General features: G+C 37.3%; 1 protein-coding gene across 2 annotated transcripts in view; it reads right to left on the reverse strand.

Annotated features, from left to right (window-relative positions):
* Nucleotides 1–17,250, reverse strand: part of LOC110194586 (uncharacterized) — a 186,410-nt gene that overhangs the window by 65,056 nt on the left and 104,104 nt on the right. For both annotated transcript variants that reach the window (XM_020967006.2, XM_020967010.2), the window contains exon 8: nt 223–377. In XM_020967006.2, the coding sequence (XP_020822665.1) occupies nt 223–377 (155 nt within the window). The remainder of the gene's footprint in view (nt 1–222; nt 378–17,250) is intronic.

Consider the following 17,250-nt stretch of genomic DNA (forward strand, 5'->3'; position numbering starts at 1 on the left):
AGCCATGGTATACTTCTACCATACTCTTTCAGGCAATATCTAAAGTATTACGTCAAAAACTGAGTACCACATTTTCCAGATACTAGAAAGCTACAGGAAGGTGTCTAGAGGAAAATAACCAGTAAGATGGTGTCCTCTTTTCTTTCTACAGATACTGGTCACAGGAAAAGGAAAGGCTACTATTGCACTTGGGGAAAGACCGAATAATTTTTGATACTGTACCTTGAAGCTCCTTCAACAAGAGCTAACACGCCCAGATCCGTAGCCCCACTCCAACTTAAATCCACTACGGTCAACCTGTTGCAAAATGTACTTGCATAGAGAAGAAGCTTATCCCCTTTCAGTCTGGGACCACTGCAGCTTGTGACATTCAGCTCCTGGGTGGTTTAAAAAAAATCAAGCACATACATAGTGATCATTAACTGTAATGCTTCTCAGTCATTAAATTGTAACAACTGGAGATCATGAGAAAAGGGTTCCAAGATTATAACAAAGAGAAAGAACTGGAGAAATGGGTGAGATCAACATTAATTTGTCCAAGTGAAAGATGGCAACAGAGAAAATGAAGAGCATTGTAAATCTCTGAAGACGGCAAAGCTCCAGCCATTCAGGTCTGGTATCTTATTCACCTCACATCCACCACTCCTGTCTCCATTTTGCTTCCTAGAAAACTTATTAAGTTGGCGATACCAACAGCTGCAAAGTCACATCCCATTCTACCAACATGTCCTTCTTGAAGAAAGGCAGATTTAGATTTATTGTAAGGAAAAATATCCCACCAAGCAGAGCTATCTCAAAGCAGAATGGCTTGCCTTCAGTGCTAGTGGGCTCCCCCTAACAGGAAGAATTCTAAGAGAGACTGGATGATCACTTTTCAGGGGTGGTGTAGAGGGGATGCTGTTCATTTACAAGTTGGAATAGACAGCTTCAGAGGTCCCTTTCAGGCAGCTAAGTGGTACAGTGGAAAGACTGCTAAACCTGAAATGAAGGAGATTTGAGTTTGAATCTTGCCCCAGATATTTTCTAACTATTTGACTCTGGGCAAATACATGAACTACTATAAGCCCCAGTTTCCTCATCTATAAAATGAGGGGGTTGGATTTAATATATTCCAAGGTCACTTCCAGCAGTAAATTTATAGTGTACACTAAGAATTGCCTATAATAATTTTCACCTTGCCTTATAGAGTCAGAAGAGGAGAAATCATCCAAGGTAATATTATCTCTAAAAAACCTAAACTAGAGAACAGAATAAGTATAAATAGGAGAAATTTTTAATTGGCATTTCAACTTTCACATTTCAGTACTTCAAGAATCTCAGATTACATCCCTGTGGGTGGTATTTTAGCCAAAAAAATCCATCACTTTGCAACCAACCTGGTCATGATTCTCTTAATTCAGCTCAGCTGGTCTTCATACAACAGACATTGTCCACTTGGGGATCTGTAATTGAAGTTTTTCCAGCTTGGTGGTACCTGCCAAAGCTTGATTCTCCATCAGTATAAACATGGAGATCCAAGAATCATCTCTATACTATAAGGAGACTTTAGAAGGGTACTTCAGTGGAGGAGAGTTTCAACAATGATAACAATAATGATGATGATGGCTAGCATTTACGTGGCGCTTTACTATTACTTCATTTGATCCTCACAACAACCCTGTGAGGTAGGTGATATTAGGTTGTGTTTGTCCTTAATTCTCAAAGAAAACCATCACATCAGGGAGATGATGACATGACTTGCAATTGACTTTGATTTGAGTGAGGAAGTCTGTGCAAGGTCACCAGCCTCACTTTCTCCTCCGGAGCCATCTGGGTCCAGTGGCCAGATATTCATCATAATGACTAGAGATGGCCTAGGATGCAGTGAGAGACGCTGGCCCTTTTAAGTTAAGGTCTTTTCAGGTTCTCACTTTGAGTGAGACAACACCCAGTCAGCGAATAGGCCTCTTTAAGAAGTGATTCAAATGATAGTCCCTTTAATAAAAAAAAAAAATCAAACTGGAAGAAAAAGACCCTCAGATACACAAAGTGAGATTGAGAGAGTTCAAGTGACTTGTCCAAAGCCACACAATTCAGGTAGTATGTTTTAAACTCAAGTTCACCTGACTGTACTACGTAAACATGTAATTATATGGCATTATGACATGGGAGTTTGACAACCATTGGCACCACTGGCTGCCAGTAATCTGCAAATCATAGCAATCAGTGATTCTGATGTCATTGTCAGGCTTAAACTCCCATGTTAAATTAGAGCTACAAATTTAATCCAAACTAACACAATTACTGAATATAAGGAATTCCTCCACAGATCTTTATCAAATGGAAAAACAATCTCCATTAAGGATCTCAAAGTCATTAACAAACTAAACCTACCCAATGTTCAGTCATTTTGTGTCCAACTCTTTATGACCCCATTTAGGGTTTTCTTGGCAAAGATACTGGAGTAGTTTGCCATTTCCTTCTCCAGCTCATTTTACAAATGAGGAAACTGGGGCAACAGGGTAAGTAACTAGCCCAAGGGTCACCCAACTAATAAGTGTCTGAGGACAGATTTGAACTCAAGTCTTCCTGACTCCAGGGCCAGTGCTCTAGCCACTTAGCTGCCCAAAATAAACCCTACATAGGCATCTAATTACATATAAGCAGGCTGGAAGCATTCCAGGTAGCTGTATCTGCAAGACACAGATGGGAAATGGAACTGTGAGTGCTCAGCAGAAGCTGTGCCTTCTGTGAAAGGGAACATAGTGAAATAGGACTTCCAAAGAAATTCATGTGTTTGAGTCTAAAGACATCAAATTTACCTTGTTAAGTTATATATGTAATGGGAGGATTAGCCCCCTCAATTTCACACTGAAGGAGAGCCAATGGCTGGCCTTAGCTGGAATTTCTCTCTTTTCTTACTAATCCAGAATTATGCAGGCCAGAACAACCTGAGCAGGCACAAAAGGGCTTTCTTGTATAAATCCCAAAAGCTACTTCTTATTTAGTAGTTTTCATTAACCCACCACCTTAATCTTCTTCTAAATCTTCATTTCTGATCATGGAATGAAAGGCTTTGTTGTATCTTAAAGACATTTTTGGCATCAGCAGAGGGGGAGGTATGGTAGGTAGTATTTCTTTTTTCTTCTAAAATACATTTTATTGTTGTGCTTTGCCCTCAAGGCACAATCATTTCAACTCCCAGATGGAACCCCGAGGGAAGTTACTTCCTTGAGTGGTAGGTCCTTTCCCTTGCCTATGAAATCAGGGTGTTATGCAGGTGGCCACCTACTTCACCTCCATGTAAAGCTGACTTTTATTAATAAGCACCTTTTCTAGCACCTGTGCTTACTAAATTCAAAATCTCTTATTTAGCCTAATAAGGATAAATATTGTTATTTATAAGGATAAATGTTATTTACCCTACTAAGCCCCACTGCTTTATAGGATCAGTTTTTAGAGTTAAAGGGGATCTTGGAGATTTTCTAGCCCAACTCTATTTTATAGTTGACAAAACTGAGGTTAGAGAGGTCAAATGACTTCCTTAAGGTTATGGTTATCATGTAGCAAAAGCAAGATTTGATGTCAAGACTTCTTCCTCCAAATCCAGTATTCTTCCCACTACACCAAATGCCTCTCAACTCCTTCATAATCAGGATTACTAATGTAGAAGTCCTCTTAACTTCAGCAGCTACATTCCTCAAAAAAAGTACTTGTAACCAGCAGGTCAAGATGCCTTCTCTCTTCACTGAAGAGACCAACACTGCCCAACACTCAACGATGTATTTTTAATTGGCAATTGGTTCAGAGCCATTAAAAGCTTTTCCTCTTAGAAGGTTCTACTCCTCTTTAAAAGGAAACAAATAAAGCTTAGCAAGGTTTACAAGGTTTACAACAAATAAGATAAACCAAATGAGGAGCATATCGGTCCAAAGGAAAAGGAGATATTTGCTTTTTAATGCTATTCCTTGGAAAGGCTGTCTTTAGTACTGAGAGGTCCACAGGAGTGGAACATTACATACATTTCCTGATTTATGAGTGTGTATATGTTAGATTTGCTGATGTTTTTTTCTCTTCCTCTTTTTTTCTTAAAAAAGCTTCTTGGTTACATAGGATGGCTCTCTGGGAGAAGTAAGGAGAATAATATAGGGAAAAATTTAGGCAATATAAAAACAAGACATATTAATAAAGTTTTAAAAAACATACTAAAGGGCTTTCTTCTGTAATTCCAGGCATTCTCTGGTCAAACATTTTAGCTTGGTCCTGAGAAGATTAAGACTGATCCTGTATCATTTTCTTATTGACTCTATTTACAAGTAATTGATTTTGTCCAAATAACTGCTTTTGTTCTTTTGTTTCTGAGCTTAGTTCAGAGTTCAACTGGCCTGTTAAGTTGAAAAAAAATCACCTTTTGTTGCCTCAAGGAATTCAACTAACCTTGGAGAATGCATGTGAACACAAGAGCATTTGGACCTGACATCTTTACAAACTGTCCTTCAAAGATGTCTGGTTTGCCATCCAAATATCAGACTCACTATCTCACACTTAGACTCAAACAGTGAGCACTCCTTAGTCTCATAAGAGAAGAATGGGAGGCCATTGCCAGCCCCCACTACCAAACTTCTGACCAATCATGCCATTCCCTGTGCCTCAGCTTTGTAACCAGTTATGGGATTGTACTCAATCCCATGATTCTGTTCTTTGTTCTGTACTACTCAAAACCTTTTGTTTGGGGTCTTTGGCATCAATGGCAGTAATCCATTGACCATTTTTTTGGCAGGTAGCATGCTCATGTTAATAAATGTTACCTTACTCAGAGATTTACCTCAGTTTACCATTTTGTCAAATTTCACTTGAGGCAGTACAAATCTAGCTCTACTCTATTTAAGAAACTTCTTTGTATGGATTTCATTGCAGTTATTTTTTCCCATGGCTGGGGTGGGGGTAGGGGGAAGAGGTCATGGAGTATTAGTTCAAGATAACTCCAACTACTCCTTCACAAAGTTGCCAAATTAATTGTCTTTAATGCACAGGTCTGACTTTATCACTTGTACCATTGTACCATTTCTCTCCCCTAACTATAGTGCCTTGCATACAGTAGGTATTTAATTCATATTTATTAAATCGAATTTGTAGAAACACAAATTAAGCTTGAGGAGGGAGGTTATATGACATATTATAAAATAGCTTTGAAGAAATGAGTAGAGGCAGGAGAGGCAGTGTGGCATGGTGAAAAGCATGTCAGATTTTCTATCATAAGACCTGTGTTCCAATTCCAGCTAGGCTACTTACTATCTGCGTCTTCTTGGGCAAAGTGAGTTTTCCTCTTTGGGACTCAGTTTCTTCATTTATAAAAGGAAGAGGTTGGACTATATGATCTGAGGTCCAATAGAGTTACAAATCCATGAATTAGGAGTCTTAGTATTTAATTCATTTTGCAATATTATTGTCATGAATAATGTTCTTTTTTCCTTTTTTTTTTAAAGTCTAGGCTTGAGATTTACATAGGTCCTAGAGAACCATTGGTGCCAATGCAGAACCAGCATCTTGTTGTAATTTGTCATCTTAGCTACTAAGTGACTTTCACTCTAGTAACATAAAAGCAAGACTTGAACTCAGGTCTTCCTTTCTTCAAGGTCAGCAGTCTAGCCATTATGTAACACTGCCTAGCAATATTCTTTACATATGCTAAAAGGTTATATCTTCTATGATTTAGTCTTGTATGAAAAAATTAATAAAAATTTTTACATAAATTATTTCACTGCATGCACCAAGCATGGCCCTGTACCAAGAATGCAACAAAAATAAACACAATCACCCAATCTTTCAATCAAATACAGTTCTACTATAACTTTTAGATAAACTGTTAACTGGATTCTAGCCACACATAAGAGCAGAAAATACTAACTCACTTTTGTATAACACTGGTTTTAAAAAAGCATATAATCACAACAACTCTATGAGGCAAGCAGTAAAAATAGTATTACTTCCATCTTACAGATGAAGAAACTGAGGCTTAGAGAGGCAAGGTGACATATCCAGCCACAAAAGTATTGAGATACTTGTACTACTGTCTTCTTGTTCCAAGCCAAGTGTTCTAACACTCCACTCTGTAGTTGGTCAAAAATGCTTGTGTTATGGATTGCTAATGTTCTAGAGGCAGGGACCATATTAAATCTAATATTTGTATTTCTCCTAGTGCCTAGCACAGTTCTCTGCATCACATGGGCACTAAACAAATATCTGTTGAATTGAACATACATAAAATGCTATGTTTGTTTTCTCAATTTGTTCTCTTAAATAAAAGGTAAGTATTCAATAAAGAATTATTTTATATAACCCAGCAATAGCTTATATGAAAAAGTGATTATGTGCTACAAAGTCAATATTAATGATTTCCAGGAGACAGAAACAGAAAAAGGTTGGAAAAAGGGGAAAGAAGAAAAAGGGGGGGGGGAATGAAGGGAGGAAGGGAGAGAGGGAAGGAGGAAGAGACAAACAGAGAGAAAAACAGAGAGATGGACAGAGACAGAGAAACAGAGATTAATGTTGGGTTTGTCATAATAGGTATCCTTTCATTTATTGGTTTTGGTCCCTCCTAATGCAATTCTGTGATTCTGATAATTAAAAAAAAAAAAGGAAAGACCTGAGAAATTCTTGAATGTGCTGTTAAAATGCTTTTATTTGTAATCAATCAGTTGGCCACTCTGAGCCCATGCTTCTTCAGAACAAAATGATAAAGTTTTCCTGAACCTATTGCAAAAGGACTTTGTCAGAAAGCATTGCTTGAAGACAATAGTGGCCATGGAAAGCAACTGCTTATAGCGTGGGAGCTGTCCAGTTGAGATGAATTTAGAGGAAGGTAAAGAGCAGAACTAGATACTTATGGTTAGATTAAAAGAAAAAAAAGGTACATGGACCCACCAAATAACGAGTGCAAAATACTTAGAGAAATCTTTGCCAGACCCAAACTCTTCCTGGCTGCCTCCATGTTAGATCATTGGAGCCTGATCTACTGATCTCACTAGCCTTCCTTGGGTTTTATTGAGCCTGACTCCTACAGTAAGCCTTTTCTAGTCCCTCCCCTTTTTATAGGTCCTAGTGCCTTTCTTTGTGAGATTGCCTTTCATCATACCTACTTATTTACATGTTATGAGCTCCTTCAAGTCAGATACTGATTTTGCCTTTTTTAAAAATCCTCTTCCCAGAACTTCGCAGTGTTTGGCACATAGTATATGCTTAATAAATACTTTTTGAGTGACTAGTTTTGACCCTACTTATATTCCAGACACCATTTTTTCACTTCAACTCCATGATTACTAACCTGAACTTTTTGTGCAGCTGTTCTGGCCACTACTTCTGCAAGAATATGCTGGCTTCAGCACATTCCTGCTCCCCCAAATTGGGAAAACTTCAGCCAGAACCATAGAGTGAGTACATTTGTGAGGTGGGCATATAAAATGGCACTGAGTTCTCCAGAGAAAAGAGCCATAGAAACATAAACTGGATGAGAAGCATCATGGAAAACTGGACAAAGGGGTAGCCTTAGAGGCAAGAAGACTCATTTTCAGATCTCTCCTCTGACACACATTAGCTATATGACCCAGAGCAAGTCATTTAACCTCCTGTTACCCTAGTCAACTCCTCAAAACTACAAGTTGCAGAATAGTTGGTGATCTGCATTGGTAGAAAGAATTTCCTCACCAGGAACTCCCTATACAGATGAAATCACAGCTATGTAAAAAGATAAATGCATACAAACATGCATAGGTGTTATTCCAAATCATTTGACTTTTTTTCCCTCTCGTTTTCTCTTTCCATCTTGTCTAATATCAAATACTTCCACTGAAAATCTAAAGTGAATTAAAGCTAAGGATAATTAAATTATAGTTGTAGAGAGAGAAGACAACTTAGAGGCCATCTACTTCAACTCCCTCATTTCCCAGCTGAGGAAACCAAGGTACAAACAGGTTAAGTGATGTTTTACTAAATGGATGAACCCGAATTCAAACCCAGATCCTCAGACTCCAAATCCAGCACTCTTTCTCCATTGACACATTATCTCAAGTTCAATTTTTTGGCGTAGTTACCTCAACTAGCCAAAGCACTGTGAATGCACACATCACCTGGATCTCCATGTGAGCCAATTAACTTTTGCATAGAAAAAAACCACCTTGAAGCTGGTCATTTGTCTTGAAAATATATGACACAGGACACAAGGGAAGCCAAATCAGACAACCCATTTCTGCTACTGGAACATGAACTGAAAGCATATATCCCCATAACAATGCATCATGTTCTATGTCTAGGAAGGATATACATTTGAAATGCACATTATTAAAAATATCTTAAGCAACAGAGAGAGCAATTCTGTGCTTCATATAATATAGAAATGATTTCAATCACACTTTTTAAAAAACTTTCCATACATCCCTTTCTTGACTTTCCATTCTTTTGTAAACGTGTTTCTTCCTCTGATCTTTGAGATTTCCTTAATGCACAATTTAAAACCAGTTAATTCACTTTCAGAAGTTTTTATATAAGGACACATCAAATACAACTTTCATGATGTATATAAGGGCAAATGCACTTTAAAGAAAGAGCCATTTAATATCTTTTGCTATGATTTGAAGGTCACTGATAATTTGCCCACAATTGGAAATAATACAATCTGTCCAAAGGTAGTGTTGTGAGCTATTTCACCATAACTAAATTCTAAGGTCTGTATGTGTTTGTTTGTTTGTGTTTCATTATTCATCTATGAAACATATTACAAAAAGAGATATTCATTCATTGCTAAATGCATCTGTTGACATGGTCTCCAAATCAAACCTATATATTCTAGAAAACTGTGTCCTTACAACAGTCTATTTATCTACCGCACAAAGCTGAAAGGGACTTTAGATATCACCTAGGCCAATTCCCTATGTGATTTGTGTAAAAAGTATAACTCAAAATTGTTCTCATGTACAAAAATTTCCATAATGGAGAAAAAACAAAATCTTGGGGTTAAAGTGGATTGTAACCACAATACAAGTTCAAAAAGCTAATGTTATCTTAGGCTCCATTAAGAACAGCATAGTGTTTAGAACAAAGGAAATCATAGTTCTATCATACTCTGTCTTCATGAGAGTATATTTGGAGGACTATGTGCAATTCTATATGCTAGGGGAGGCTAGGTTGCACAATGAATAGAGTACTAGGTCTGGAGGCAGGAAGACTCCTCTTCCTGAGTTCAAATCTAGCCTCAGATACTTACTAGCTAGTGATCCTGGGCAAGTCATTTTAACCCTGTTTGCCTTAGTTTCCTCATCTGTAAAATGAGCTGGAGAAGGAAATGGCAAAATATTCCAGTATCTTTGCCAAGAAAACCCCAAATGGGGTCATGAAAAGTTGGACATGACTGAAAACAACTGAGAAACAAATGAGCAATTCTAGGTGCTATATTTAGGAAGGAAACTAGAAGTTGGATTGGGTAAATAAGAGCATAATAGGGTTGATGAAAGGTGGTATCACGTAAGGACCAAGTGAAAGAATTAGGGATGGTTAACCTTAAGAAGAAGAAACTTAGGGGAATGCAATAATTACCTACAATTACCTAAAGGTTCACCATGTAGAAGTGAGGTTGGACTTTTTTTTGGCCCCAGAAGACAAAAGTAGGAGCATCAGGTTGAAGAGAGGATTGATGTCAGGAAAGATGCCCTAATGATCTGTGTAAGAATAGAATGCACTGCCTGAGAAGGAATGGGGTCTTTCTACTTAGAGGATCAGAGATCTTGAGGTCTTCAAGGAGAAGCAGGATCCCTGGTCATTGATGCTATAGAGGTGATCCTTGTTCACAGATGGGGTTGGCCTACATGGCTCAAAGAATTTAAGGAGAAAATGACCTATCTGTACAAAAATATTCATATCAGCTCTTTTCATGGTAGCCAAAAATTGGAAACTAAAATGATATGCTTGTACAGGGGAATGGCAAAACAAATTGTAATATATGAATGTGATGGAATATTACAATTTCCTAAGAAATGATTAAATGGACAATTTCAGAGGAGACTGAGAAGACTGATGTAGAGTAAAGGATACAGAGCTATGAGAAAAAAATTACACAAGGATAATAACATTACTGAGAAAAACAACTTCGAAAAACTTTGGAAATCTGATTAATCCAATGACAAAACTATGAGTCAAAAAGAATGAAAATGAAACATATCAACTTACCTCCTGATAGCGATATATCGCTGAATTTAAAAAGAGACACATTTTCAGACAAAGTCAAAGTGTGAATTTGTTTTTGCTGGACTATGTAACAATATATTGATGGGTATGATTTTTGTTCTGAGGGATTTTTAAAAAATTTAATAAATGGGGGATGGGAGGGAGTGATTAGTAAAATATCTGAAAAAATAAAGGTATTAAATAAATTATTAACAGTATGTTATTGTATATTAAATTATCCATATATTAAATTTTATAAAATGGTAAATAAATATTAAATTTTAAAAATCAAAGGGTGGGATGAAGCCAAGATGGTGGAGTAAAAGTAGGGACTCACTTGAGCTCTTCCCCAAACCTCTTCAAATATCTGCAGGAAATGACTCTAAACAAATTCTAGAGCAGCAGAACCCACAGAAAGACAGAGTGAAACAAATTTCCAACCAAAGACAACCTGGGAGGTCAACAAGAAAGGTCTGTTGCACCAGGCTAAGAGAGGAGCACATTCCAACATAAGTTGCACCAACACAGACCAGGCCCCAGCAAACCCAGAGCAGGCCTCAGAGGATTGAATCATTGACAACTGTGACAGTTTCCAGACTTTTCAACCCATAAATGCCAAAGACAACTTAGAATGTCAATAAAAAAGGTTGGTCAGACCTGGGTGAGAGTATCACAGTCCAGCTCCAACCTCAGCACAGCCCTGAAACAGAAGCAGTAGTAGCAGTCATGGTGGCAGCAACAGCTGCAGCAGTGGTGGCAATGACAGCAGCAGATGCTTCTGGAGCTTTCAGCCCACATATGGTAAGGGGATTGAATAAGTGATCAGAAGGAGATCACAAGATCTCATTGCTGGCACTAAGGCAGAATTTTATTGCTTTGCCCATACTTGAATCTGTGTCTCAGTCCTGGGTGACAGTCCTGGGGTGAGGAGTAGCACTAGCATAGCAGAGCTTGTGGCAGCAGTGAAGAGAATGCTCCTTACACTTCCAGGGTGGAAAAGAGTGCTTGTGGTCACTCACAGACCAGAGCACAGTCCAGGAGAGGAATAAACATCTCTCTTAGATGATACCACCTTGGAAGCACTGAAAATTTGCAGGTCCCTAGAAATATCTCTGAAAACAGCTGCATAAGAGCCCTGAAGCTTGGGACAATATACCCTCCACACTGGAAGCAGAATCCTACATTAACAAAGAGTTAAAAAGTCAAGTAATTTGTTGGGAAAATGAGCAAACAACAGAAAAAAAACAGACTATAAAAACTTACTTTGGTGACAAGATCAAACTACAACTAGAAGACAACAAAGTCAAAGCTCCTACATCCAAAGCCTCCAAAAAAATATGAATTGGTCTCAGGCCATGGAAGATCTCAAGAAGGATTTTGAAAATCAATTAAGAGAAGTAGAGGAAAAATTGGGAAGAGAAATGAGAGTGATGAAAGAAAATCATGAAAAACAAGTCAATAGCTTGCTAAAGGAGACCCAAAAAAATACTTAAAATACTTAAAAAATAAACTAGACCAAGTGGTAAAAGAGGTCCAAAAAGCCAATGAAGAGAAGAAGGCCTTAAAAAGCAGAATTGGCCAAATGGAAAAGGAAGTCCAAAAGCTCACTGAAGAAAATAATTCCTTACAAATTAGAATGGAGCAAATGGAAGCTAATGACTCTATGAGAAATCAAGAAATTATAAAATGAAACCAAAAGAATGAAAAAATAGAAGAGAATGTGACATATCTCATTGGAAAAACAACTGACCTGGAAAATAGATCCAGGAGAGATCATTTAAAAATCATTGGACTACCTGAAATCCATGATCAGAAAAAGAGCCTACACATGATCTTTCAAGAAATTATTAAGGAAAACTGCCCTGATATTCTACAACCAGTGGGTAAAATAGAAATTGAAAGAATCCACCAATCATCTCCTGAAAGAGATCCCAAAAGGAAAATTCCCAGGAATATTATAGCCAAATTCCAGAATTCCCAGGTCAAGGAGAAAAGATTGCAAGCAGCCACAAAGAAACAATTTAAGTACAATGGAAACACAATCAGGATAACACAAGATTTAGCAGCTTCTACATTAAGGGATCAGAAAGCTTGGAATGTGATATTCCAGAGGTCAAAGGAGCTAGGATTAAAACCAAGAATCACCTACCCAGCAAAACTGAGTGTAATCAGTGAGGGAGGAAAATTGATATTCAATGACATAGAGGAATTTAATGTGTTCTTGAGAAAAAAATACAGAACTAAAGAAAAAAATTGACTTTCAAATACAAGACTCAAGAGAAACATGAAAAAGTAAATAGGAAAGAGAAATCATAAGGGACTTATTAAAGTTGATTAGAGGAAGGAATAATCAGAATGCAGGCTATCTTGGGTTGGGGGGAGGGGGAAAATGGGGAGAAAATTTGCAACTCAAAATCTTGTGGAAGTGAATGTTGAAAACTAAAAATAAATAAATTTTTAAAAAATAAAGTAATATATTATTTTTTTTTAAAAAATCAAAGAAAAAAAGCATGACTTAGCCTTGAGAGGCTTTGAGATCATTTCTGAACCTACAATTTTTTGACTAAAAGAATTTGGCTCAGCTAACTGTAATATTTTGAAGTAGGCTACAGACTTCTTTTTTTCTTCGAGACCTTTAATAAAACAGACTACAATTCTCAGTTCTGGTGTAACTATATAGGTTACCTACCCCTACTTCTAGCAAATATAGCCCCAAAAAATCTACATTGGCCATTAGGCCTCCAGATTTCCATTTTCCCTGTTTCTTTATCTCTGCCCAGACACCTATCATGTCACCCACTTCACCAACTAACCTGACACAATAAAGAGAATACATTCTAGGCAAGGTGATGGATACAATCTTCATGCTCCTGATCTAGTGATCACTGACTTTTTTGGGAACTTTGAGATATCCAAATGCTCCTTTCTGAGCCATCCTCAGCCCTCTTACTGACATTAACTATTCCGGATGACACATAATATTTAAATTTGTAAAAACTGTAGTATAGCACCGTGAAAAAAAACTGCTGGACTTGGAGTCAGAGGATCTGGGTTTGAGCTTCAATTCTGCTACTTGTTACCTATGTGATACTTGGTCAGGTATCTTAATCTCTCTGGGTGTCACACTTCTCATTTTTTAAAGAGATAGTTGGATTAGATGATGTCTCAGGTCTCCTTCAGCTCTAAATTTATGATCTTATGATTAAAAAATAATTTTATTTTAGGGCAGTGAGATGGAAAAGGAAGGAAAAGTCACAAATTCAAGACTGGGAATCAATGACCTTGGGTTGGATTGTTTCCCTTCTAGGATACAAGGGCAGTGACTATAAAGGAAAGGTAGAAGGAAGTGGGTGGGTAGAAGTACAAATGACTCTGGAAGAAGCAATGGACTAATGAATGCATGAACCAGTGTGTAAGAATGAACAAGAGAGAGAGTGAGAATGAGAGAAAGAGAGAGACAGAGACTGTGGCAAAGAACATGAGAGAACAGGGCATATGTGGAAATATCAATGGACAAAGAGTGAAAAAAAAGAAGAAAGGTGAGAGATAGTATACAAGATGAAGGATGGAGTGAGAATATGAAAGGACAAGGAGATCATTGCAGCCCCCAGCAGGTAAGAGTTGCTTACAAGTGACTCTTGACACTCTCAAGTAAGACCACATATCCCAGTTTATCCTTTACCCAACTGAAGCCCTGAAATACGATCCTTGTGAGCACAAAGCAAGGGTACAAGGATACTGAAAAACCAAACCAAACAAACAGTCCAAATTCTAAAATAGTGGTTCCTCACTAACAAAATCTAGAAGCGTCCTCCCAAGCAGCTGGGCTTTTGAAACAAATTCAAAACTGGCTGCAGAGTTCTATAAACATATCTCATGACATTATTTTTGGAGGGGATGGGCTACTTTTTATGTTCATTGCTCTGAAAACTTAAGGAAAAGGGCAAAGTCATATTTTTTAAACACAAAAAAAATTGTTGCAAAAACTATTTTAATTATATCCAATTCTTTTATGTTCCTTATACTGTCCGACATTTTAGAACATAACATTTTCATTATGGAATGTGCCATTTTCACACTGACACAATTTCTTTTTCTTTAAAAAAAAGTGGGGAGTTGAGGAGGGTGGGGAGAAAAGCTTCAATGGCTGGCATTTTTAAACCAGAACAGCATTTACTGGCTAAAATAATATATGCAGTTAGAGAAGGATGCACAAGTCTATGCATTCAGTCCCCATAAAGACCAATTACTTTTGCACAGAGGAAAAAAAAAAACAATATTATTTTAAAATAAAAGTTACAGATCACTCCCATAATCATGAAGCCTCCCAGTGCATACTCTGAGTCACAAGGCAGACTGATTAGAAAGCATCAATGAATCAATGTAAATTCAGTAACACCATGACAACCAAAAACAGAGAGCTGTTTGAGCTTTTAATTAATATGAGAGTCAAAGTTAAACCATGAGCTTGAAGGTAGCCTATAATTTAATAACTATGTATTGAACTTCTTTTGGTTCCTATCACTGTTAATCAGAGGACCTTGCTAGAAGATGCAATTATGAGGTGCCTAACTACGTGCAAGAGATGATATAATTAGTACTTACATATAGAAATAAATTGAAAGCTTACCAAGTGCTAAACCACATTACACCCCTTAAGCTTCCCATTGGCCTCTGGAGGTATATATTTGAGGTCCTAAGGACATAGGAATATAGTTTTAAGGCTGGAAAGAAACTTAGGGATCATCTTGACCAATTCTCTTATTTTATAGATGAAAAATTGAAGCCCAGAGAGTTGAACGGATTTGACTAAAGTTATATGGATAGCAAGTGACAGAGCCAGCATTTGAATCCACATCCTTTGACTCCAAATCCAAAATGCTTTCCATATATTATGCTACCCTAATGCCATACATCTACTCAAGAGGAAATTCGGTGTCTCAGTCAATTGGGCCTGAAGTTAGGAAGACCTGAGTTCAAATTCAGCCTGAGACATGTACAAGCTGTGTGACCTTGAGCAAGTCACCTAATTTCTCTCACCCCTAGTTTCTTCATTTGTAAAATTGGGGTAATAATAGTACCCACCTTCCAGGGTTGTTGTAAAGACCAAATGAGATAATAGCTGTAAAATACTTTGTAAACCTGTAAGTACTACATAATTCATTATTATTCTAATTATTATTGAAGTGTCAATGTATATTTTATGACTGATATTAATCCTGCTTTTATTATGTAATACACAGATACATTCACCTTTCATTTATTGGTACACATCATGTTATCTGCCTAAAACAGTAATTCCCCAAACAGCCTGCTAGAATGCACAGTTAAACTTAAGGAAGAGCTAGGTTCATATCCTGTCTCTGACACTTACCAGCTTTGTGACCCTGGGCAAGTCATTTGAGCTTCTGAGCCTCAGTTTCCTTATCTTTAAAATGAGGACATTGGATTACATATGTATAATACCCCCTTCCAACTCAAAATCTATAATGTGATGGTGTTCTGCAGTGATTTCAGTCTTGTCTGACTCTTCATGACCCTATTTGGGGTTTTCTTGGCAAAGATACTGGAGTAGTTTACCATTTCCTTCTCCAGCTCATTTTACAGATGAGGAAACTGAGGCAAATAGGGTGAAGTGACTTGTTCAGGGTCACACAGCTAGTAAGTGTCTGAGGCCAGATTTGAACTCAGAACATGAGTCTTCCAGACTCCAGACATCACATATTATCCACTGCACCACCTAGCTGCTCTTATAATGTTATGATACTGCGGCCCTATGGCAGTAAGGACTACTACTACTGTTGCTTCTAAGGTGAGGCTACTTAAACATACAGATTAGAACACAATAAATGGTTTTCTTAAATGAGAAGTCTGACCAGAAGTGTTTGGCCCATTGTTTAAATGAATATTTCATAACTCAGAAAATAAAAGATCCAAGTTAGCAACGTGGTGCTCTAACCCATCTCCTGTGAGTGATACTCCATCTGTTTCCAGGGGAAGAGGGAAATAGACAATCTGCTGTCAAAGACAGGAATGTGGGAAAGCGCTATAGAGAGCCACAGAAGATGTTCTTAGGAGGGCAACATTTGCATTTCCCCAAAGTAAGCTATAATGATTGTGTTAGGATCAGAAAATTCCAACTGGCTTTGTTGGATAAAATAATTTAAGTGATTCTGTGATCTAATCTTTAGACACCCTTTCTTCTCTTCTTTCTTCCTTTTCTCTTTCCTTTTTTCCATTTTCCCTCCTTCCTTTTTTCTGCCTTACTTCACTCAGTCTTCCTTCTTCCTTCATTCTTTCTTCTTTCATTCCTTACTTCTTCCATACTTTCCTCCTTTCCTTACTTCACCCTTTTAAACTTAACTGAATGAATGTGCTCCATTTCAGGAATCAATTTATTAAATATTTCTGTTAACATAATGATGAAAAGAATTACTTCATTGATAACACAGAAGAAGATAATTTGAGGCAGCAAAATATACCTCAATCATGGGGCAAAAACAAAACAATTCCTGACATCAAGGAGTTGACATCCTACTGTCCTTCACATACATATACTCAAAACATTCATGTCTAAAGCCCTGCCTCTGACATGCCTCATTTATTAAAGAGGCAACATAACGTAACAGATCACAACACCTAGGAATCTAAAATCCCGGAATAAAGCCAGTTTCACCACCTACTAGTCATATGCTCTTGGGCAAATCACCTCTCTGAGCCTCAGTTTCACTTTTTTTAAAATGGGGATAATACCACCTACTCTGGCTAGTCAATAAGGTGATAAAAATAAAATGAGATAATGTCTATGAAAACTATAAAGCATTACAAAAATAGAAGGGATGGACAAATGAGATAATGTAAGTAAAGCAATTTGTAAACATCAAAGCACTATATAAATGCTACATATTATTAGAAGTAATAATAATAATAATGAGATGTGATATGACATAGAGGATGGAGAGCTGGCCTTTAAGTTAAAAAAAAAACAATCTAAGTTCAAACACCTCTTACACATACTGGCTCATTATCCTAGACAAGACACAACCACATAATGAC

This window comes from Phascolarctos cinereus, unplaced genomic scaffold, assembly GCF_003287225.1.
Source record: "Phascolarctos cinereus isolate Bilbo 61053 unplaced genomic scaffold, phaCin_HiC Scaffold_4;HRSCAF=312, whole genome shotgun sequence".
In the NCBI taxonomy this organism is placed as follows: Eukaryota; Metazoa; Chordata; class Mammalia; order Diprotodontia; family Phascolarctidae; genus Phascolarctos; species Phascolarctos cinereus.